This window comes from Fistularia commersonii, chromosome 20 (genome assembly GCF_037954325.1).
Source record: "Fistularia commersonii isolate RoL2024-O1a breed Wild chromosome 20, RoL_Fcom_v1.0, whole genome shotgun sequence".
NCBI lineage: Eukaryota > Metazoa > Chordata > Actinopteri > Syngnathiformes > Fistulariidae > Fistularia > Fistularia commersonii.
The window spans coordinates 13,522,794-13,544,720 of NC_141303.1; the positions used below are offsets into that span (position 1 = coordinate 13,522,794).

At 40.7% G+C, this 21,927-nt stretch overlaps 3 protein-coding genes and 2 long non-coding RNA genes across 6 annotated transcripts; 1 reads left to right on the forward strand and 4 right to left on the reverse strand.

Moving 5' to 3' along the window:
- Window positions 1–211: 211 nt before the first annotated feature.
- On the reverse strand, window positions 212–6,648 carry LOC147223017 (uncharacterized). The gene is made up of 8 exons (XM_086167615.1): window positions 6,553–6,648; window positions 6,033–6,200; window positions 5,536–5,694; window positions 4,863–5,447; window positions 4,417–4,551; window positions 3,164–3,315; window positions 1,623–1,932; window positions 212–364 (listed from the first exon to the last, which is right to left on the reverse strand). Exons 1-8 carry the CDS (start codon window positions 6,646–6,648, stop codon window positions 212–214), a joined length of 1,758 nt encoding a protein of 585 aa, XP_086023741.1.
- A 1,038-nt stretch (window positions 6,649–7,686) lies between these two features.
- On the reverse strand, window positions 7,687–8,568 carry LOC147223018 (uncharacterized). The gene is made up of 3 exons (XR_015107676.1): window positions 8,409–8,568; window positions 7,883–7,995; window positions 7,687–7,786 (listed from the first exon to the last, which is right to left on the reverse strand). It is a non-coding gene; the product is annotated as an uncharacterized LOC147223018 (long non-coding RNA).
- Window positions 8,569–8,974: 406 nt separating this feature from the next.
- LOC147223019 (uncharacterized) lies at window positions 8,975–10,366 on the reverse strand. Its single transcript, XR_015107706.1, has 4 exons — window positions 10,287–10,366; window positions 10,069–10,169; window positions 9,659–9,748; window positions 8,975–9,040 (listed from the first exon to the last, which is right to left on the reverse strand). It is a non-coding gene; the product is annotated as an uncharacterized LOC147223019 (long non-coding RNA).
- A 466-nt stretch (window positions 10,367–10,832) lies between these two features.
- Window positions 10,833–15,676, reverse strand: LOC147223020 (calmin-like). Of its 2 annotated transcripts, XM_086167438.1 has the most exons (7): window positions 15,662–15,676; window positions 15,286–15,388; window positions 12,812–12,873; window positions 11,727–11,822; window positions 11,556–11,633; window positions 11,378–11,470; window positions 10,833–11,206 (listed from the first exon to the last, which is right to left on the reverse strand). In XM_086167438.1, exons 2-7 carry the CDS (start codon window positions 15,359–15,361, stop codon window positions 10,859–10,861), a joined length of 753 nt encoding a protein of 250 aa, XP_086023564.1. In that variant the 5' UTR covers window positions 15,362–15,388; window positions 15,662–15,676; the 3' UTR covers window positions 10,833–10,858. The 2 variants fall into 2 exon arrangements, with proteins under 2 accessions (XP_086023564.1, XP_086023565.1); XM_086167439.1 differs by lacking the exon at window positions 10,833–11,206 and having other exon boundaries at window positions 11,314–11,470.
- A 1,989-nt stretch (window positions 15,677–17,665) lies between these two features.
- On the forward strand, window positions 17,666–21,266 carry atp5mj (ATP synthase membrane subunit j). Its single transcript, XM_086166970.1, has 4 exons — window positions 17,666–17,791; window positions 18,615–18,738; window positions 19,909–19,929; window positions 21,143–21,266. Exons 2-4 carry the CDS (start codon window positions 18,615–18,617, stop codon window positions 21,154–21,156), a joined length of 159 nt encoding a protein of 52 aa, XP_086023096.1. The 5' UTR covers window positions 17,666–17,791; the 3' UTR covers window positions 21,157–21,266.
- The last annotated feature ends 661 nt before the right edge of the window (window positions 21,267–21,927 follow it).

The following is a 21,927-nucleotide window of genomic DNA, read 5'->3' on the forward strand; positions in this document are numbered from 1 at the left end:
GAACACAATGACAGAAAAGCATCTGTTTTGATCGGCGTAATTTCCTCGATTGAATATGTCAACTGAAACATCCTCTTTATTTTTTTTGCAGTCTGTATCGCGAAAATGCATTGAGGCACAGTGTGTATCATGATTAAGTTAGCCGGATTGTGACCCTGAATCCGGTCAAGTATCTGGCCTGAGTAGCCTGCCGGTGTTCTCTGCTCCGCAGTTATTTAGGAAAAGCATAATTGTCATTATACCCATACCTCTCTGGTACTTCCTGGTCAGAGGACGACGTTGCCTGTGGCGGGTCACCTGTCTCTGGGATGACTGTCCACTCTACTTCCTGCTTGATCTCCACTGCATCACACTTGACAACGGTCTGAAAGAAAAGAGAATCTCATAGTTAATGGTGGAATAAGCGACATGAAAACATAGCAGCTACCCCATCCCTTTACTGAGTATCGGATAATTACAATTGTTACCAAATGTCCTCTGTTGACCGGAGATGTCCATTTTTTTCAAAGAGGGAGGGTGACATAAAATGGTGAAAATTACAAATTTCATTGTCTTCTCAAGACCATTAGATATGTATTTCAATAGACTGGCAATTTGCACAGAATGCTACAGTGCTATGAAAGTAACATAGTATTCTGTGTAACTGTAGCGGCCATTCTGCCTATGTGGTAAAATATCAAAGCCTTCTTGCAAAAACTTTCATACTTATTTATTGAGCAATAAGACGGATCAGCTCTAAAGCAAAATATGGTTAGGCGGACAAAGAGAATGAAAGAAAAGGAGCAGAACTAAGGGAGCTGAAGAAAAATCTCTGTGCTATTTTATTGAGTTATGTTTACTTTAAAAAAGGATTTTCTAATACAGAAGTGGTATTATTCATAAAAATCATTTACAATTTTATTTTGTCTTTGAGGCCTTTCAAAATGCATTCTTTCTGTCATTATTCCATTCAAATGTCATTGCCATTTTCATTGATTTGGGGGCATTTTCAACTCTTGTCCCTAGTTGGCCTTTTACAATAACAATAAAAAAAAAAACTTATTTACAAACTCTTTAAAAATTTTATTCATTTATTTTCTTCAAATAATAATGCATGTCAAATAACCTCTCAGATGCTTACTTTATGTCTGTGGTTATAAAGAGATATCTCGTAAAACCGAATTTTCTGTACAGAGGAGATGTACTTCAAATGTATTAAAATTATAAGGGCATCTTTGAGTATCTTTAGGTAGAGCTGAGTGCCCTCTCTTTCAAAATATGGTATTTGTAATGTATAAATCAGTCATGAGTTAGGTTTGTGTGTCATTTAGATTTTTCAGATGATTAGCAATATAACTAAAACAACTTTAAATGCAGTGTGTGAAGACCCTGAGTACAGGATAAGGGCTTCAGATAATGAACAAATACTGCTTATAGAACGTTTCACATTGCAGTAATTACATTTGTGATTACGGTATTGTGAAGAAAAACGGTCATGTTTTTGAGTCAAATTTTGAAAGTCGGTCTATGATACCAAAAGTTATCATGCCACTCCGAGACATAAAATGTAAATGCTTAGAAACCAGCTCTTGCCAACAGTCACCCCGACCCAAATAGAGGAAAAGAGAAGATCTCTCTCATACCAGGATATGAGCTTGTCGCTGCTGAGCCCCTTCTGTAGAGCACAACAGACGGGCTTTGACCGGCTGCTCTCTGTCTTGAACTGTAGGCTTCTCTCTCGCTCCAGCGGGGTCTTGATTCGTCATCTTTTGTCTTCTACTCTCTGGCAGGACGTCTTGACCTTCCAGCTGAGGTGCATCGTGCCGTGATGCAGTGTCAGCCACACATGAGGGGGCTTGCTTTGTCCCATCATGGGTTTGTTTTACCCTTAGATCTTGCTTGGACGGCGTGAGAGTCTTTCTCCCTGGGGGGTTTGCTTGGAACTCCAGTCCCCTGTTGAGATAAGAAATGCTGTGGGTCACTCAGTTACAGTCAGCAATCACATTAACCTTTCAGTAATCTATTTGTGGGATTACGAAGCTTTCATCCAGCAAAAGCGGTCTCGTATTTTTCTTACTTAAAGATATTGCGAATCCCAGTGATCCTGGGAGCTATGTTGTCGGGGGGCTCAATGCCCCCGGAAGGGTCACCCAAGGCGAACAGGTCCCAATTGAGGGACCAGACAAAGAGTGGCTCAGAAGGCCTCTCATGAAGGAAACAGTCATTGGATCCAGTTTTCCCTTGCCCGGTCGCAGGTCACTGGGGCCCCCCTCTGGAGCAAGGCCCGGGGACGGGCTCGGTGGTAGGCGCCTGGTGGCCGGGTCTTTACCGATAGGGCTCGACGGGGCACTGCCCAAAGGAATGACATGGGTCCCTCTTCCCCTGGGCTCAGGAAGGGCCAAGGGGGTTAGGCTGAGGTGCTGCCCCATGTGGAGGAGTTCAAGTGTCTCGGGGTCTTGTGCATGAGTGAGGGAAGGGTGGAGCGGGAGATCAACATCGGATTGGTGCGGCATCTGCAGCGACGCAGACCCTGTATCGGTCTGTCGGGGTGAAGAGGGAGCTGAGCAAAAAGGCAAAGCTCTCAATTTAGCGGCGATCTACGTTTCCACCCTCACTTATGGTCATGAGCTATGGGTCATGACAGGGAGAACAAGATTCCAGTTTCAAGCAGCCGAAATTAGTCTCGTCTTCCGGGGGGAGCTCGGAGAAGAGTCCCTGCTCCTCGGCATAGAGAGGAGCCAGATGAGGTGGCTCGGGCATCTGGTCAGGATGCCTCCTGGACGCCTCCAAGGGGAGATATTCCGGGCATGTCCATCTGGGAGGAGACCACGGGGAAGACCCAGGACACGCTGGAGAGAGTATGTCTCGCCTTGGGGTCCCCACAGAGGAGCTGGACCATGTGGCGGGGCAGAGGGAGGTCTTGGCCTCACTGCTCCAGCTGCTGCTCCCGCGACCCGACTCCGGATGAACGCGAGAAGACGGATGGATGGATGGATGGAAATACAACTAAAAAAAAAAAAACTACAAATCTTACCAATCATTCCCATACAAAAATATGGGCTGAACAATGTTGAAATGAAGTCAAAATATTTCACTGGTGCAAAATAACTTGGATAAAAAAAAAACCTGATTAATAAAATAAATAAAAGAAACCTGCGCAGGTCACAGTGGCCCCTTATCTCACCTGCTGCTCTGGTTTGCTGAATCCCTCCAGCCCTGGGCTTCATTCACCTCCTGCTGTTGACCCGTCAGAGGGCAAAGAGATTTTTGCAGCCAAAGTGTTTCATACATGTCCTTGAGCGCTTCAGCAATGGGTGGAGTTCCTGTTGCAAGGGCCTGGGAGGAAAAGTTAGGAGAATCACATTATAAGCATCTTACTGGGCTGACTCATATCTCCATACACCAACATGCTGACATTGTATTAAAAAGCTAAAAGAAGCAGTTGCTATAGCAATATACACTGCTCAAAAAAATAAAGGGAACACTTAAAAAAACACATCCTAGATCTAAATGAATGAAATATTCTTATGAAATACTTTGCTCTTTACACAGTTGAATGTGCTGAAAACAAAATCACACAAAAATGATCAATGGAAATCAATTGTATCAACTCATGGAGGTCTGGATTAGGAATCACACTCAAAATTAAAGTGTAAAAACAAACTCCAGGCTGATCCAACTTTGATGTAATGTCCTTAAAACAAGTCAAAATGAATCTCATGAATCTTCCTGAGTGGACACTATGATTTCACTGAAGTGTGATTGAATTGTGTTGTTCAAGTGTTCCCTTTATTTTTTTGAGCAGTATATTTGCATGGTCAGTTTGGTCAGTGGCTTCGCGAGTAATGCAGCTATCATGTATTTTAGATTCCATGACAGAAGTGAACTGTTTTTGGTTATTTGAAACCATAACATCGGAACAGAGACTGCCATATCCGTGTGGACATCCTAGGCGAGGAAAAACAAAACAGAAAATTGACGCCGAGTCAGTTATTTCTATAGTACCAAATCAGAACAGTCATCTGATGACACTTTCCACAATGAGCAAGTTTGAACCACACTCTTTAAAAGGATTTACAGAACCCCCGTGAGCAAGCAACTGGCGAAAGCAGTGAGGAAAAATTGCCTTCAATTGGCCAGAAACCTCGGACAGATCCAAGCTCAAAGCTATAAGCTCTTTTAAGAAGAAAGGTTTTAAGCATATTCTATAAAAAGGTTGGGTGCCCCACCCCCATCCTGATTGAGATTGAACAAAACATAAAATATCAAAATAATCCAAAAATATATGCATAAAAAAAAAAAATCAAATTGACCATTTTCTGGTCATTTTTTTCACAACATGAACACGTGTTTACGTGAAACATACCTCCCTACAGTTGAATATATGTAAATAAAAAAAATAAACTTAGTTTTAGGTATGGAAAATGGCAGCTTTACCTCCCACTGCTTTCTGAGTGAGTCAGAGAGGATCGTCAAGTCCTGGAGCAGCGGTCCGGAGCAGAAGGCCCTAAAACCATTCAGCGCCACCAGGAATTCCTCAAAAATGGCTGGTTGCAGAATCCTTAAAGCTCTCTGCACAGAAGGACGCATAGCTGGGCAAACATGTGTGTGTGTGTGTGTTTGACAAACGTTTCTATGTACAAGGAAATAGGAGCATAAAAATAAGAAGACCCAAACTCAATCAATAACATATAAGAAAACAAATGTAAAACACACAACCTTGACTTTTACTCATGTAGCAAATAACCATATTCTGTTCAAATATGTAATTTATTGGAAAAATGAGAGATGAAAGGTTTGTAAAAGTGATGTAGGGATAAAGGGGTGTATCATAGAAATCTGTGACATCCTAACTGGCTTCATATCTGTCAGAGAAACCGTACCTGCTCCTTCTTCGACCTCAGAACCTCAGAAATCTCTTTGGTCCCAGACAACTCCATTGCTTGTTGGATGCGTTCCTGGAGACGAAACCTGGCTTTTCCCAGCCGGCTCCTTGCCATCAGCTGAGCTTTCGAGTAGACCTCGCTGGCGTCCAAAAGGGGCGGCACTGGGGACGTTGTCGCACTTTGCAGGGTTCTTTGTTGCTCTCCTTTTCCAGGTTTATAACGGAATGTGCGTGCTTTCGACGTGTCTTCAACATTCTCTTGGATGCCACAGATCATGGATGTTGAGGGCGGAGGAATTTTTGGTGATTTTGCCTCGACAGAATCTTGTCTTTGAAATGCAATCGAAACTTCTGTCTTTTCTGATTTTACAGACTGAGGCGAGACAAAGTTTGCGGTCACAAAATGGGCGGGCTTTTGCCGATTTACTCTCCCGACCTCGTCTACATGTTTCGTTCTCGCAGCAACCGGGGTTCCTTTCTGTGTCCGCTTCTCTCCCGGACGGATCATTTCCAAAGGCAGCCGCTCGCCTGGAGCTTCAACAACATGTCTTAATCCAAGTAAGCAAAACATTTCCAGGATCTCCTAGGAAAGCAAAAAAAAAATATATACAAAACACATTTTCACATAAGTCTGCTAAGCAACTGAAGAGCTGAAAAGTTGGATAACTCACCTTGCAGTGAGAGACTGTCTTTGAGATCCTGCCCTGCAGGCCAGTGGCACTGAGGTATTGGAAGGGAGAGGTTTTCTGGAGGCGCTCTGCAAGGTCTTGTAAATTCCGTCCCTCCACGAGAACCTGGTTTTGCAGCTGCAGGCCACCAGAGATCAAATGCTAAAATGAAAAAAATGTAAACATATAAGCATACCAGACCATAGACGTAGACACAGATATGTACATAGACATCGATACGGACACACAGACTGCACAAAGCTTTATGCACACATATGCATGTACAGATACACATCCAGGCATATATATCATCATCTTAAATAAATGTCATTTTTGGACATCTCTTTTCAACATTTTGCTCAGTTTTTTGAAAAGCTTGACAACAATGACTCGAGCGATTATTTTACGAAGGGGGACAATTTGTAACTTGCCGTTGTCATTCGTTGCAATTTTTACACCAAGTGAAATGAAACGAAGCTGCGAAGCACATTTTTACCAACTTGTGTAAAAGGCTCCTGCGGAGAGAGTCCTCCCTGCTCTTTTTCCTTTAGGTGATGGTAACAGTCCAGCGCCTCTCTGTTCCACCGGTCCAGTTCAGCCAAGCGGGCCTCCAGCCTGGCTGCAGCTGGCTGCAGATCCTCACAGGTCCGCTCTGCTCCAGCAAGCATCTGCCATATGTAGAAAAGCGATTAGCACTTTGTCACAGCACAACACGTAAAACATATCTCTCCATGGGGGAAGGGTAATGTGATAAACACATTTTAAAATACATTTGTTTTTTTCTAACAGCTGTGACCGCAGGACAGCGCCACTGACATTCATAGGGATTTTACATTGAAATACCTCTTGGAGGATTATGAATATTTCTTTCTCTGGATAGAGGCTATTGGATGATACATCCACCTCCAACATTTTTTTACTGAGAGACTGAAAAGCAGGAAAAAAATTGTAAGGTTTATTGTTTCAAAGACAACCACGGCATTGTTTAATTGCATATCTATCTTTAGAAATATGCAAAACCTTTAATTTCAGGCTGTGAGCCCTCAGTGGGCTGGAGGCCACCTCCGGCGGGTGTCTCAGCAGGCAGCTGGCTTCCTGGACCAGGGAGTTTGCCATCTGATGCTGTGGTGGACCAGCACTGGGAGCGGGCGGTATGTCCTGTAAAATACACACTTCACCATCGGCAACCCTCTTTGTTTTGATAGTGAATCAATGTTGTGGCAATCAGCTATGAAACGGCTACTTACAAATACTGTCCTCTTCATGTGTTCCGCCCAGCGCATGTTGACCTGGCTTAGTTGCCGGGTCAAAGCGAAGCTGGCCGCGGGTTCCATCACTTCGATGAGCAGGTTCCCCGCCTTGTTCAACTGTGCCTGACATGAGGCCAAGACACTCACATCCTACGTGTTTAAAAGCCAAAAAAAAAAAAAAAGGATAGGTCTCTTCAATCTACTGCCTCTCGAAATGTTCATTTATTTATTTTATGACACTTGGGACGGTGAGAGTGAACATTACTGCCGTTTCCCCAGTGGTTGCCTGTGTCTGCTCCGCCAGCCATGTGTGCAGAGACGTGAGGCAGCCGTTGTACGTCTCCCATGCAGAGACCGCTTTCTCCATGCTCTCCCTCGCAGCCGTCACATCCTGCATGACCAGCGCAGCTTCTCTTTCCGCTTCCCTCACTTGGCAGGAAATAAGCTGGGAGTCCTCAGCTACGGGGCGGTTGGAGAAAGGGGATAGTCTGAGTAGGGCAAAAGTTTGAAACGACTGAGATATACAGTCGTGTTTTTAAGAGACAATCAAATCCTACCGAGAGCAGCTTTGCTGGTATACGCAGCAGCCTTCTCCTTTAAATTTTGAAGGGTGTCCATCAAAATCAAAAGCAGACTTTGGTTCTCCACTGCTTCCTGGAAAGCCAACACACACCATCATATGCAGGTTCTCAACAAAACTGAACAAAAGCACGGATTGTATTTGTCCGTGGCATCCATACATTTCAGTGCCTATTTTTTTTTTTTTACTCCACCTAACATTATCGATAAAGGCAGGAAAAAGTTTTGACTATCCAGTCTTTTCCTGGGGACTCACATGCCAGTCGTGGAGATGCTGACACGCAATTTCCTGAGATGCGTAGGGAGCTCTCCAGGAACGGACTTTAGCGCTGATGCTGCCCAGAAGGTCTAGCAGGGTGTGATGGCATTCCCGGTATTCCAACTTGATCCCTTGATACTTGGCTGTCACCCGGATATGAGTAAACCTTTTTTTCGGAAGATATATTGACATTTTTTTTTTTTATTATGATTTTAAGCCAGATCTGGGAATATTCTTTGTAAAAGATGTCTTGATAACATACTGTCTTTTAATTTCTGCAAGCTTTTCATGAGGGACAATTACATTTCCAGAGTCATCAGAGTTCTGGAAAGTGTCAAGGACATTGGTCTGATGGCTCATCTCTCTACATACAGCCTGGAAAAAAAAAAAAAAGACGCAAAAGGAGATTTATTAGAATAAATACTAGTGACTTTCACATATTTACTGACCCACTTTAATATGAATTACAGATAAAAAATAATAAGAATGATAATAAACTTTATGGAGGGAGTATCTCCTCCAGGGATGTTGTACTGTACGGTCTTAGTTTTAGCTGGGTTTATCCTTTAATCTGAGGGTACAAGAGATATGATGAGAATTACTATAGTTTATGGAAAAAAGTTTAATGGAGAATATAAATTATTGTTGCCGCGGTGCTGTCGTTCAGTTATTTGTACAACTTTTCAATACTCACTGAGCTCGTAAAATGTATTTCATCCTATAATTACCAAATGATACTGATCAAGTTGGGTATTTGTCTGATTAAAGAACAAATCTTTAAACTAAACCTTGAGCGCATCTTGTTGGGATCTCGCTTTTTTCGCGGCAGCTGCGTGGTTCTCCCCCGTCTCCCCATCGGCTGCCAGTGCTGCTTCTGCACACCGAGCCCACGTAAGAACTGAGACCAGGGGAGGCGGCAGACTCAGCTCCAGGTCCGCTTTACATCTCTGGAGCTGAAAGGTGACAAATAGAGCGAAATATAATACGTTTCCAGGTTTGGATTTTTTCCAAATGATTTTCAAGATAAATAGAATGAAGTATAAGTCATGTGAATGATTGATCCACTTCCCCAGTTGGACTCTTACCTCCTCCTGCAGACAATCCCAAGCCGATTTGAGGGCTTGCTGCTCTTGGGTCAGCTCCGGGCAGCGTCTCACAGCCGCCAGCAGAGTCATAACCGGCCTTCTTTTCTCTCCAAAAGAGTCGACAAAGCTTTCAAACACCTAATGCAGCACGCAAAGTGGTAGTTCCTGTTTTTCCCTCACAAATGTGTGCATCATCTTTGCATTTTTGTGCCACGCCTCACCTGATATTTCTCTGCATAGCTTGATTTATCCATTGCTGCCCATGTTTCTGAAAGCTCCTGGTAGGCTTGCTGCAACCAACAGCGCACGTCTTGTGCTCTCTCACTCGGGGAGGCCTAAATATTAAGATTAAACTTGTGAACAAATCAGCACAATTCTTTCCACTACTTTGCAAAATTGTCCGATGAGAAAAATACAAATCAAGTTATTACATTACAGTCATTTGGCAGACGCTTTTATCCAAAACAACTTACAAAAAGTGCAATTCAGTCACCAAAGGAATGAAGTCAGAAGTGACCTAACCCTTGTGTTGTCTTGCGGGTCAAAAGTCACCCACTACCATGTTTAGCTGTAGAAAAAACACCTTAACCTATTTTTTTCCGACTTAAAATTTTATGACATTTACTAAAGAGACCCCATAATTAGAAAAAATTATACTTCTTTTTTGTTTATGTTTCCATGTGGGCTGTACACCACCCTGGTACAAAGATTGTCTTATGGGTCATTTTTGACCCGTAGGACAAGGGGAGTAAACACAATGTTAAGATGGCACGAGGGTTAAATCATATGATTATAATTTAATAATATCTTCAGAAATCAGAAAAGTTCTGATCCAGACTGTTACAAAAAAAACAATGAAATTATTATTCAGCACGTTTTCAGCATTTTATTCAGTATTTCAGAAACAAACAACATCGAAAGATGGGCTACATTACCCGCTGTGTGTGGTTTACCTGGTGGAGTGGCGATACAGCCATCACCGGAGTGGAGCTAGCAGACAAGGTCACAGGCAGGAAACAAGTGGATTGAGGAGAAGGAAAAAGCTGCACGGGCCGAAGAGTGCATGATGGAGAGAGTTGGAGGAAAGGAACAGAAAGGAGAGTTTGATTTGTGGAAGAGCGTTTGGCTTTCAAACCAGACACCATTAATAATGAAAAGGAATAAGGGGCCAAGGAGTCGTAACGTGTCCAATCTAAACAGAACTTAAAATTCTCCTCCTTGAATTGCAACATCTTAAAATGAAGTGGAACATTACATGTAGAATGCAATTCCCTGAGCAACTATAGCTCTATATTTTTTCTCTTTTACAAGTTGTCCTGACACAGCGGTCCAAATAAATTCATCGAAAGATATGACTGCCAACCTGCTCATGCTCTTCGCTTCCCGGCGTATCGTTGGAGTACTGCAGAAACTGAGCCACATAAGTCATGATGGACTTCTCATCTGGGTCTTGAACATCAACGTCTAAGCGGGAGAGGTTTTATTGTCACACAGAAACTTCTAAACCCCTTTTAACTAACAGCCTTTGGCGGTTATTAAGGTTACTGTAAAACATCCTAGATCGCGTTTCAATCGCCTCACCCTGGGGGTCCAGCAGGCGGGGAATGTGGAGCTCCTTCTCGGCCAGGTGAAATGCTTCCTCCAGGTTGTCACGGTTACTTCTCTCGGGGATTCGGGCGTAATCGACCAGCTGAGGTCTGAGGGAACATAGGATGGCCAGGAAGACCTCGCCACTTCTCCAGCTCGCCTTGAAGTCCCTCACACTGACAGAGCAACCAACCCTGAATAGGAAGACAAAAAAATAAAAATAAAGGTCAAGAATGCAAGATGTTGTCATGTACACAGTATAAAACAATAGTCTGATACTATGAAATTATTTTTTTTGCTTTTCACGCTCCCAAATAAACAAACTGTTTTACTTTTTTTACAAACTTTACATATATACACATCATATACACTTAGTCTATGTAAACAAGATAAATACAAGAAGGATCATGAGTGCAAAAAACAAATGATAAATAAATATTGATAGAAAAAGACTGCTTTACTTGAGCGTGTCAATGACTAAGTGCGGTTATCACAAGGCAAAATTAAGAGGACGGAAGCATATTTTATGCCCGCAGTGGATTATTAAGGCTTTAAAATAGAAAGAATTACCGTTCTCTTGAAAAGTTACCACATTTGATTTTATCTAATATCTTTTTCTCTGCTGTCGAGGAAATGGTCTTAACATCATAAAATCCTTCTCCAGTGCTTTTTTCAAACTGTTTTTTTTTTTTTTTTTGTTTATGGTTTCTAAACACCCACCTCTGGCACTGAACCCTTACCCACATGAGCAGGGATTTCTTAGCGGATATTCGAAAGCGTCTGTGAATCGGCGACATACAGCTGGAATCCGGGAGAGACGGGACTGGACTCCTGGACCAGGAGTCTGAGCTGGCCAAGGACTCAAGAGAAGAATGGCAGGAGGTGAAAGAAAGTGTGCTGGCCAGCTCTTCAATCTAAGACGGAGACAACGCTTATGACATACAACTCACCATACAAAATGGTTCATTATGCATTAAACTTTACAGACATTAAACCAAAACGTCACAAATAGTTCTTCTCTATGGAAACTAAAGTGTCCGAAGCCTTGTCACCATTCTTAATTTACAACTATATCACGAACTTACGTGACAGCGAAGAATGACGGTCCACACGAGGCCGAGAATGATGGAGGGGCGTCCATCTATAATATCCGAGATGTTGATGTTTACCAGTTTGACCTGCGTAGACCGACCAAACCTCAACTTAGAAACAAAAAAAAAATATCATGGATCCACGAAGCTTTATCTTTTGTTCGGGAATTACAGATTTTTTCTTGAGAAAGTTGAGGGCTGTCTCGATGTTGGTCCTGTGCTGGAACAGCCCGTGACCGCTTTGTCTTTTCTGCAATGATAATTTGCTATATCAGATTTATCCAATTAGATGAATATATATATACTAATATGAATATATATATATTCATTTATGACAACTCACCAACTGTTGGCCACTCAACACCTCCAGCAAGTCAAGTAATAGTGATCCATCTCTGAGGTCAGAAAACAGGTTTGACGTGAAGGAGGGAGGACACCTCTGCAAAAAAATGCACAGCTTGAGTCAATCAGTCTGATTGAATGCACAAACAAAATACACGTTTCTGTTCAATCTTCCTGATCATTTTTTTATTATCTGCAACAATGAGAGGAGTGAAGATCATGTTACTGGAGACGTGCATTTGGAATGCGTTACTTTGAGCTGCTATCATTTTACAAATATTTGGTAATAAGATACAAATCATAATTGATTCTGCAAGGTGAAAACAACAGGTGCTTTTTCAATTCAGGTGCTTTCACACATAGTCCTTACCGGGTATTTGGAGGGACATTTTTGCAACAGTCATTCATTGAGAAAAATCTGGATGACAGAACGATTTTCTCTTGTGAATTATTTCTGAATATACATGCGTTTGAACTTAACTTGCGACCATGTGTGTGTTTTTCTCTCAACACTCGGAAATGTCCGTGACCTTCGACGGACAGAGCAGATGGCAGGTTGGGAATGAGGGGAGAGAGGTCGTATGAACGTATGGTCGTGATCAGGTGTCTGGGCTCTTCTTACATGCTGTTCTGCTCGACCCGAGCACTATTTATACTCCGTTATGGTGTCATGGGAACTTCAAGGTCACTTGCCAGTGAGATCCAGGGACTGAGTTGCCCGACTCCCTGACCCATGAGTAAGCGTTTCATCCTCATTGACTACCACACCACAATGTGACACCGTATACAGTAGTACCTCGACCCGTATTGCTATTATCAGTTGGAAATTGCTATGAAATAGTTAATACAGAATACACCTGCGTTATGTGTTGGTTTTCTGTAAAACTATCAAGTGCCTTAAAGTGAGATTTTGACTTTTGTATAACACAAACATCTTCAAATGTCTCTTATACCACATAAATCAGGGACTGCAAGACCAGCAGGTACATCACATTTCAAATTACAGGAAAGATCTTGATAGTACACAATCACCTCTTTAAACTGCAGCATATTTAATTTGTGTTACTTAGCATTTGTCAAGCATACCTTTGCAAGTTGTGCATTGATCCAGTTGGTGAAAGTCCTTCTCTGAATCTGTTCATGTTCCACTGTTTGGGAAACAGGGAATAAAATGTTACCTCCTAACAAACACATTTTTAATTTTAGCAGTTTCTGTTCTTAGCCATTATTTCTGTGTTTCAGGATCAACACATAGATAAAATAGAAAGTTTTAAGAAAACCATTTGAACCAGAAACATGCAGGAAATCGCAGGAAGCCGATTGCTACCGGATCAAGATACAAAGAAATGGATGGAAAATAAAACCGGAAAACATTAATCTACTCCAAAGACAGAAAATATCCAAAGGTCAATAAAAGAGCTACAATGTGTGTTACATTATTTCACATACAAATACACATAAAGCGCAAAAATGTAACTGTCGGGAAAATGATATCGTCTCACTGGGGAACTTTTGAGAGACACAAACTTCCTTTTGCCCTCAGGATGTAAGTGGAAAGGGAAAAAAGGTCAAGCGGACTCATTTCTATGCAAGTGCAAAGCAGTTGGCCTTAAACTGTATTTTGTCTTGCGTGAGCTGCCAACTAATGAAAGAAATACCAGAAGCACTTCCTCAAATAGGTTGCTGTATTTTCCCCTAAAAAACAGCCTGTCTAGAACCGGTCTGTGAATGAATGAAACCCGATTAAAAATACAGTCATGTCTCCACTACTCAAAGACATCTGAGGCCTGAATAACTTTTCGAGCCACCATGGTCAAATGCAACAATCGATAACATCAGGCATTATTTGTAACATACACTACTTAAATTAATTGTCAAAGACCTTCCCAAACTGGAGATTCCTCTTTAAAGCAAGACTACCAGGTGTGATTGACACAATAATACAGGATAATTTCCAAGGAAGTAACAGACATAGCTACCAAAACAAAAAGCAAGCACATACAGAGACTCGCCCTGGTACATATATACAGTATACCCTTGTTTTTCGCGGGAGTTATGTTCCAAAAAGAACCCGTGATAGGCAAAATCCGTGAAGTAGACACCTTTTTTTTTTTTTTTTTTTACAATTATTATACAATCAAATACTCTATTATACATTGCTGCTGTCGTCCTTATGTTTTTTTCTTCCTTCTTTATGGAACAAACGGAAGATTCATTAATTCCGTAATGCCGACCTACAGCCGCATAGCTTTTACCTTCCCTTAGCATGTCCAGAAGTTTAACTTTGTCTGCAATAGATAGCATCTTCCGCTGCCTTTTGGGCCCTGATCCAGAGCGTTTTGTCAACATTATGGGTTTTAGAGAAACTCGAAATTGCAAGAGAATTTGCACGTACGTAATGTTAATTTGGCAAGCTGTTTTACGTACGTGTACATATTAAACTGCAACGTTATTGACGCACAGGTGGAGAAGAAGCAGAGTGACTTTTTAGCCAATCAGAATGCAGAACACAATGCACGATGCAAATCCGTGAAGTAACGAAACCCTGAAAAGTAAACCGCGATATAGCGAGGGATCACTGTACACATCCTGAGCCTCTGCCACCAAAACATTGAGCTGTTCAAAATATGTGACAATGATAATGCCTCCCGCGTCATTATTAAGTAATGGGAGTCTAAAACTATTGCATTTTTATTTTAATTTTTATTGCAGCTCTTTCATCTCCATTAATAAAAAAAATACATCACATCATAAATAACAAACAGTTTGTCACACAGAAGTTTGAAAATTCAAAATATGGTTCAGAGCCTGGGAAATTCTAAGTGTTTATATGAGTTTTGAATGGGCCACAAAATATATGTGAAGTGATTTGGAAAGATGGATATATACTGTGTCATGTAAAATGATTGACTATTTTGTTATGTATATTTTCAGTGGTGCGCCTTGCAGATGATCTGCGAATTCTTCAGTATGCTGTACGTTTGATAGATATAAGCCTATTTTAATTACTATACACAACCCACTTCACTCAGTATGCCCAATACGAACAACAGCCAAAGGTGTTGCCACCTACATAAGCTCCTGCTTGGCGCTTTGTTATATGGGATGATTATATAAGATTTTGTTATGAATTTGTGACAAAGAAATTAGACTCAAGACCAAACTATAAAACACACTCAACTAATTAAACGAGTGCAGACTTTTCACGAAACACAATATGACACACAAGAAATTGGTTCAGTCTATGGCAGAATCACAAGAATGTAAGTGATACACAACAAATAAGGGGAATCCCACACCAAAAGATGCAAATAAGAAAAAAACAACTGTACAAAAATGCCATGATCAGAACTGACAATGAAAGCCAAGAGTAGCAAAAACCCTTTTTTCCTGATGGAACATGGCATTAAATGTAAATTATTCAGCAGTTTTAAACCGTAAGCACATTATATACTGTAAGGGTAATGTGTGACACATTTTAGTAGCACAATTCACAGGGAGCAGTGTGATCCTACATTGCTACACAACACATCACCTTTATTGGACAGGAATAGACTGACCTTGGAGGAGTTTGCGCATATAGTCAGTGTCCAATGGCATGCATCCATCACCTTCCTTTGCTCCATCTGAGGCCATGTCATCCCCAAATGCACCTCAGAAATGCTTATGAGACATGGCTTGAATGAATATCTTTGGAGAAAAGCTATAACATATGTATTTTGGTTATCAATGTCAACAAACCCTTTTAATCATTTGGAAATGTGGCTGCTGTATTCACAGCCCTCACATTAGAATAGACAAACAGATTTAAGTATACACATGCAAACATTTACAAAGGCCATGCAAGGGACACCAAAGAGGGAGAACAGTGCAGTGGGGAATAGCCAATAATGTGAAGCCACTATGCAGATAAAAATAGAGAGCCTGATCACATACCTGAATTTGGGCAGCAGTCATGCAGGACATCCACTGTGTGTCATGTTTTAATGAAGAACCAGGCAGACTATAAAACTTACAGTTTAACAGTAAGTCTATGCCCTTAAATGTGGGTTGAACTCTGTATTGAGTCCTAATTGGACTAAGTGCCCAAAAGGAAGGTACCACCTCCTGCTTTAGGGGCACCACATAAAGAAAGAGTGGAAAGTACGCCCACTGCCACTGCAGGCCAATATCACATGGATAATCTCTCTCCCCTTTGACTCACAAGTAATCTGATCATTTGTAATAGAACTCAGCTCTCTTGGAATATAGCAACAGATAAAAAAATGACATCTTTATAGGTTATTTTGAATTTATTTTCCTTGTTTTCCTTCCATAATGTTGAAATCATGGAAGGGTGGACAGCAAAAAGATACTCTTTGATATGCTTAGTTTAATGCATATGTTTCATTTCTCATTTTCACAAAACTGCATGACTCTAATGCGCGGCAATTATTCTGCCATTATCCTGCACAATACGTTTGATGAAAGGAAAGTGGAACATGAAACATCATGATATATTTATCCAGTGTGGCTGTAGCAGAGTTGGTGAACCAGGCGTCCTTCAAATCTGAAAACTAGCTGTTCAATTACAGTCTCCTCCTGCCTGAATGCCGAGTATCCTTGGGCAAGATACTGACCCCCAAGTTGCTCCTGGTAGCCTAGTGTATATGTGTGTGTGTGTGTGTGTGTGTGTGCATTTGTGTGCATTTAAAGCACTTTGAAAACACAAGGTGTGAAAGCCTTTCAAAGGTTTAGACCATTTACCATTTTAACTATAAAGAGGGACTTACTTCTTTAAATTCACCTGTTATCATAGTGGGACTCACAGGCAGAACAAGATATACTGAGCGCTGTTTCCCGACATCTCCGGCCACAGGAGGTAAAGCAATTGTCTTTGGAACTGAGCATTTCTGGTTCAATTCCCTGCTCCTCCTGGTGTGCTGAAGTGCTTTTGAGCAAAACTGCTCATGCTCACGTTTCATCCATGACCGGTTAATTGCAGAGAACGAATTTCCACACAGGGATTGATGAAGGACAAATTATTATTACTGCGCCATGGCACATTAGTGTGCCGTGAGAGATCATCAGATGTGCCGTGAAAAAGTGCCAACTGTCATCCGCTTAGGTCTAAAAATTATTTATTCAAAGCAAATAATGTTTCTTCGTATGAGTATCTATGTGGGCAGCATGCAGTGACCAGCAGAATAATAAATGCTCTTCCACTAGACGGCAACAGGCAGTGAATTTACCTGTGTATAATAGGTGGTGTGCCGTGTGATTTTTCTAATGTGAAATATGTGCCATGCCTCAAAAAATGTTGGGAAATACAGTAATAGAAGATAATCTTTTTTTTTTCCTCTGGGATGCATAATATTGTGTGATACAAGTGAAAAGCTGGCAGCATGGTGGTGCTGTGGGTCTTGCCCAATGGCAGAATGGTCGTATGTCCCTATATGTGGATTAACTGGTTTGATCTAATTTGATTTTTTTGCCTCCTCCTCCGACTTCTGAACAATTGTGCTACTTTAAATTTTTTGTGGTGAGTCATTTATTATATAATTTCTTGGTTACCACATTGAAATCTAGATACCCAGATAACTAGAGATCTCAGAAGCCAGATATAATATATACTGCCTTTGAGTTTCTGGATTTCACTTAAAACTTGAATTTATTCTATATCCGCAGTGAGTACTTAAACATTTTGTGTATTTCCATGCAAAATGATTAAAAATGTATTTTCAATGTGTGTATAAATATATTTTCATTGACCACAGGGTGCTCAGAAAAATGATTTGATACTGGCAACACTAATCCACGCATTACAAAATATTCAAACTATTGATTTTCAATAGTTCTGAGGGAGAAAATTAAAAAACACTATCTTGTGATTATGGTAAGTGCATGTGAAGCCAAGGGAGCAGAGCGTCTGAGGATGAACGCACGCCATCATGCGGGGGCGCTACACATGCGCACTGAACTGAGTTACACGAACAAGAAGAAGAAGAAGCTGCCTCTCCAACACGACTTTGACGTAAATAGGCTGCGGCTCTCTTGACCTTCCCACAGCAGCGTGACAAATCGAGGGTAAGAATTGCCTAAGATGATTTTTGCAATTTCGTTTAAATAGGAACGTGAGATTTTCTTCTACAACGCAACAGCTATCCAAAAAAAAACTTCATTATGATTGTATGGGTTATACTTGCTGGGGAACCAAGCTAGCTATATTAGCTAGCTTAGTGCTAAGGGTTTCTAGCATCACATCTAATTCAATAGTACATTGCTTATTCTCTCGTTAGAGAAATACTTAAAGTCTTGGTCTGTCTAGTAAATTCATTCATTACCTGTAGTACTATACCCATAATAAACCTTCGCTTACTTTCTGTGACCAAGCTTTAGAACGTATTATGCTAATGCTAATTTACAGCAATGTATGTGTCGTAGGGCTATCTATGGGCTATCTAGGCATTTTTACTTCAATTAAAATTTTCATTGGCTTGTTTTATTGTTCTAAGAAATGGAAACGGAAGTTATTCTTGTTTGCATGTACTAGCTCACTACCCCTTCCTTTGCTAGGCCTGACACATCTATGGGTCAAACTGCTATATTCGCCTCAGCAACCCCTGTGTAATTGAAAAAACTCCTTATTTTTTCTGCAGTTTTGCTTAGCTGCATTGTAGCATTGTAGGTGTTCCAAAATCAGTGAAATATCCAGTGCTTGCAATAACTTGAGTAACTGTCAATGTAGCTGTAACGTTTACAGGAATGCTACAGCCAATAGGTCGTTGAAGTAAAAAGTGGATGCAGGGTTATCTTCTGAATCTTCCAATAGAGCTTTAATGATCTGTCGGTTTGACAGTGATCTTAAAAGAAATGTCTGTTTATGACTCCTGACTTCTGTTTCTTGCAGATGGCTGGGCGTATGTTTGCAAATTGGTGGGGCAAGATGAGCCCATACTACACCAAGGCATACCAGGAGATGTGGGTGGGTGTTGGCATCATGACATACCTATACTACAAAGTTTCCTATGGAGGTGAGTTTGAGTTCACTTTTATTGGTGGTTCAAAGAACGGACAAGTAAATTTTCGTGAACTTAGCATCATATCTTGATGTTCAACCAGACCTGTGCCTCTAGGGAAAAAAAGCAACAGCATATTTCAATAGCTTCACCTCGTTTCTTTTATGAATTAAAGAAAACTCTCGGATAACTGGTGAAACGTCTTTAAGGGAAGAAAATCAAATCCCATTGCTACAATAGAGGATTTTTCACAAAAATTGACCATGACTTGGACTGAGAAACTCCACAGACATCTTTCATACATTGTTTTTCGCCATAGAAGTTAGAATGTGCTCATTTCGCGGCACTCATACCGCTGTTCTGTTATTAGAAAAAGGTGCAGAAAACCACAATGTTAATATTTAAAGCTAAGCTCTCAGAAGTAGAAATGTGGAAACACTATTGGGTGATTTGGCTGTTTGAGTAGAGGAATTATAGCTTTGTCAAACTGAGAAGAGAAAAACAATATTGTGTGCTGTTGTGTTTAAATAAACAGATAAACCAAGAAATAAGCAGGGGCACCAAATTAACCAGGACACAGTTGTAGGATTTAGCAATGTGGTGGAGTTAGGTTTAATGAAACGTTACATATTTTGTCTGCTTGATTTTTCTCGGTAATCATAAACTGCAACACATACATGACATTGAGTCATGGCAGTTCAAGGTACTCTGATTAATTTGGGACAGTGGCTTAGAGGCTCTACCATCAACCAGCATTTTGGTAGTTCAATAGCAACATAACACAGCTCCATTAGCCTTGTACCTGCATGTAGTGGACATACAACTATTAATTATTCACTGGTGTATGAAGATTTTTTAAACAGGCCAACTAAAATTATGTAGTGCAAAGGGCCTGTGGAGAAATGTAGATTTATTTGCTCTTGTTGAAGATACCAGTGATTTCCAGTTATTGAGATAAACATGAGATTACTTATTTGTGCTGGGTGAAATGCAGGAATCCCTGGCAGAGAGGAGGTCACATTGATTGAAAGATGTTTGCTTTCACAGAGATGAATGACCTGTGATCCAACATTACTGCCATCGTTAAAGTGTTTTTAAAGCAGTTAAATCCTTTTATTTATATTTTTATGATATGTATGTCAGTGGGTACTTGTGACTTACTCTTGTTCACTTTTTCTATTCCAGGCAAAAAAGCAGTAAAGGACAGTAAGTACCTTACTTTTTAATTCATAATTGAGAGAGAATAACTGTCGTCATCATGTCTGTCAGTGTTCTCTCTTTTAGAGTTGTGCTTCTTGCCCACTGGGATCATTCTAAATGCATCTCCATTCATGTATTGATGACAAAATCCATCTTAATTTATTGAAATACACAAGTCTACATTTTTAAGATGCCTTTTAGCCCTGTCATGATGAGGTTGGTCTAATACTTGAATAACCCACAATTTAATAGGATACAATGTAGCTCAACAGCATGAGCCCTTGAAACAATCCATTTAACACAGTATTATAATATTAGAGCAATCATTTAAATTCAATTTGTTCTATATTTAGGAGAAGAGCACCTCCTATCAGGAAAGCAAATGATAAGCATAGAATACTGTTAGTAAATTGACATCCTTTATTATATTGCATGTAGTTGTTCTCTGGAGGAACAACTTTGAGTTTCAGGTGTCCTGTGGACTCCCTTGCCGACCCTGCAGTTGCATGGTTTTTGTCAGGAGATCAAAATATCTGACTTTTCGATTTTCACCACCTTTGTCAGTATTTTTTTGCGATGCCCTCACCATTCTTAGGAATCATAGACTTCTTTCAACAGGGAGTAAATATTTACACGTGATAGTTTTCTATGTTAAAATAACACGTGCAATTTCAAGAGGCATCTTCTCTTGGTGAACATTCAGTCTTCCAGTGTTTTCTTCTGTACCCGTTTTCGGAAATGGGCTGATCACCCCAATAGAACTCAGACATAATAGGATGTCTACATTTTTGTACCGTATGTTTATTAAAGACATTCTAATTATTTTATTTTGTAAATATCCTAGTCGTTTGTCTTAAGTTTTTGTCTTAAGTGGCTCATCTGGAAGAGGTTCAGTTTTCTATGCTGCAGAAACCACTCCTTTAGCTTCATGCCTGACAACTTCACCAAAGTTGTCAGACATGAGACAGCTACCTTTGTCTTCCTCTAGATGTCACTAATAAATAGCTAAAACAGTTCTTACTTTTATGCCAGCAAGTTCCTCTGTGCTCTCTATGACCAAAAATAGGCACTGGAAACTGTAGAGGTGTATTTTCAATCCGTAATCACGAGAATTACATCTATATTTAAAAAAGTCATTTTGTGCTCGGTTGCTGTTTTTTCTTTATTTTTTATACCAACCACATGAAGGGTTTATTAAACATGTTTTTCCTTTTTTCAGAGCCAGCCCATTAATGTTCCACCCTGCTGACCGCCCCTCCACCATTCTGTGAAATAATACCCCACAAATCCAGTTTAATGATTGAAATTTTCTTAATATGGAGCAAATAAAGGCTTTATCCAGATTCTTTGTCATTTTTTTCATTGTCATTTACACGATCCATCAATCAAGATAGCTGTAAAGAGAATGCCTGAACTATGCATAGCTAATAAGTCACATCTAGAGTTTACAGTTTAACTCTCTAAAAAGGCAGAATCAGCCAAAGCTCTGCCATATTTGGCGTTGTGGACATTCTAAGGTCAGACTCAAAGGTGCCCAACATGTTCTCTTAGGAACAACAAGTCCGGTTATTTTGCTTTGTGCTCACAACCTCTTATTGATCATACAGTGTAAAATAAGTCTTAACTAGCTTCCCCCCACCATGAAGGTCACTCTTCCATACACATGAAAGTCCACAGGTGGTTTGAGATTGTCATCGCAGGTTAACAGGAGTAGTTTCTACTATTTTGTGGCTCCAGAAAGAAATGCAGCGAGTGCTGAATGCTCATTTGATGTTAGTGGGGCTGAGGAAATTTTCAGGGCAACAAAAAAACTGCCACTGGGGATCGCTTGCTGAGCTGCATTGTGGGTTAGACATTTTGATAGGTGAGAATCCCACTACCCACCTTCAAATGTGTGAGCTCACCCTTTAGTGACAACCATCTTGGTGCAGTCTGACACCTGTTACTTTCTATGAGACATTTTCAGCTTTTGCTGTCTTGTGTCCTCTGAATCGCTTATTTAGT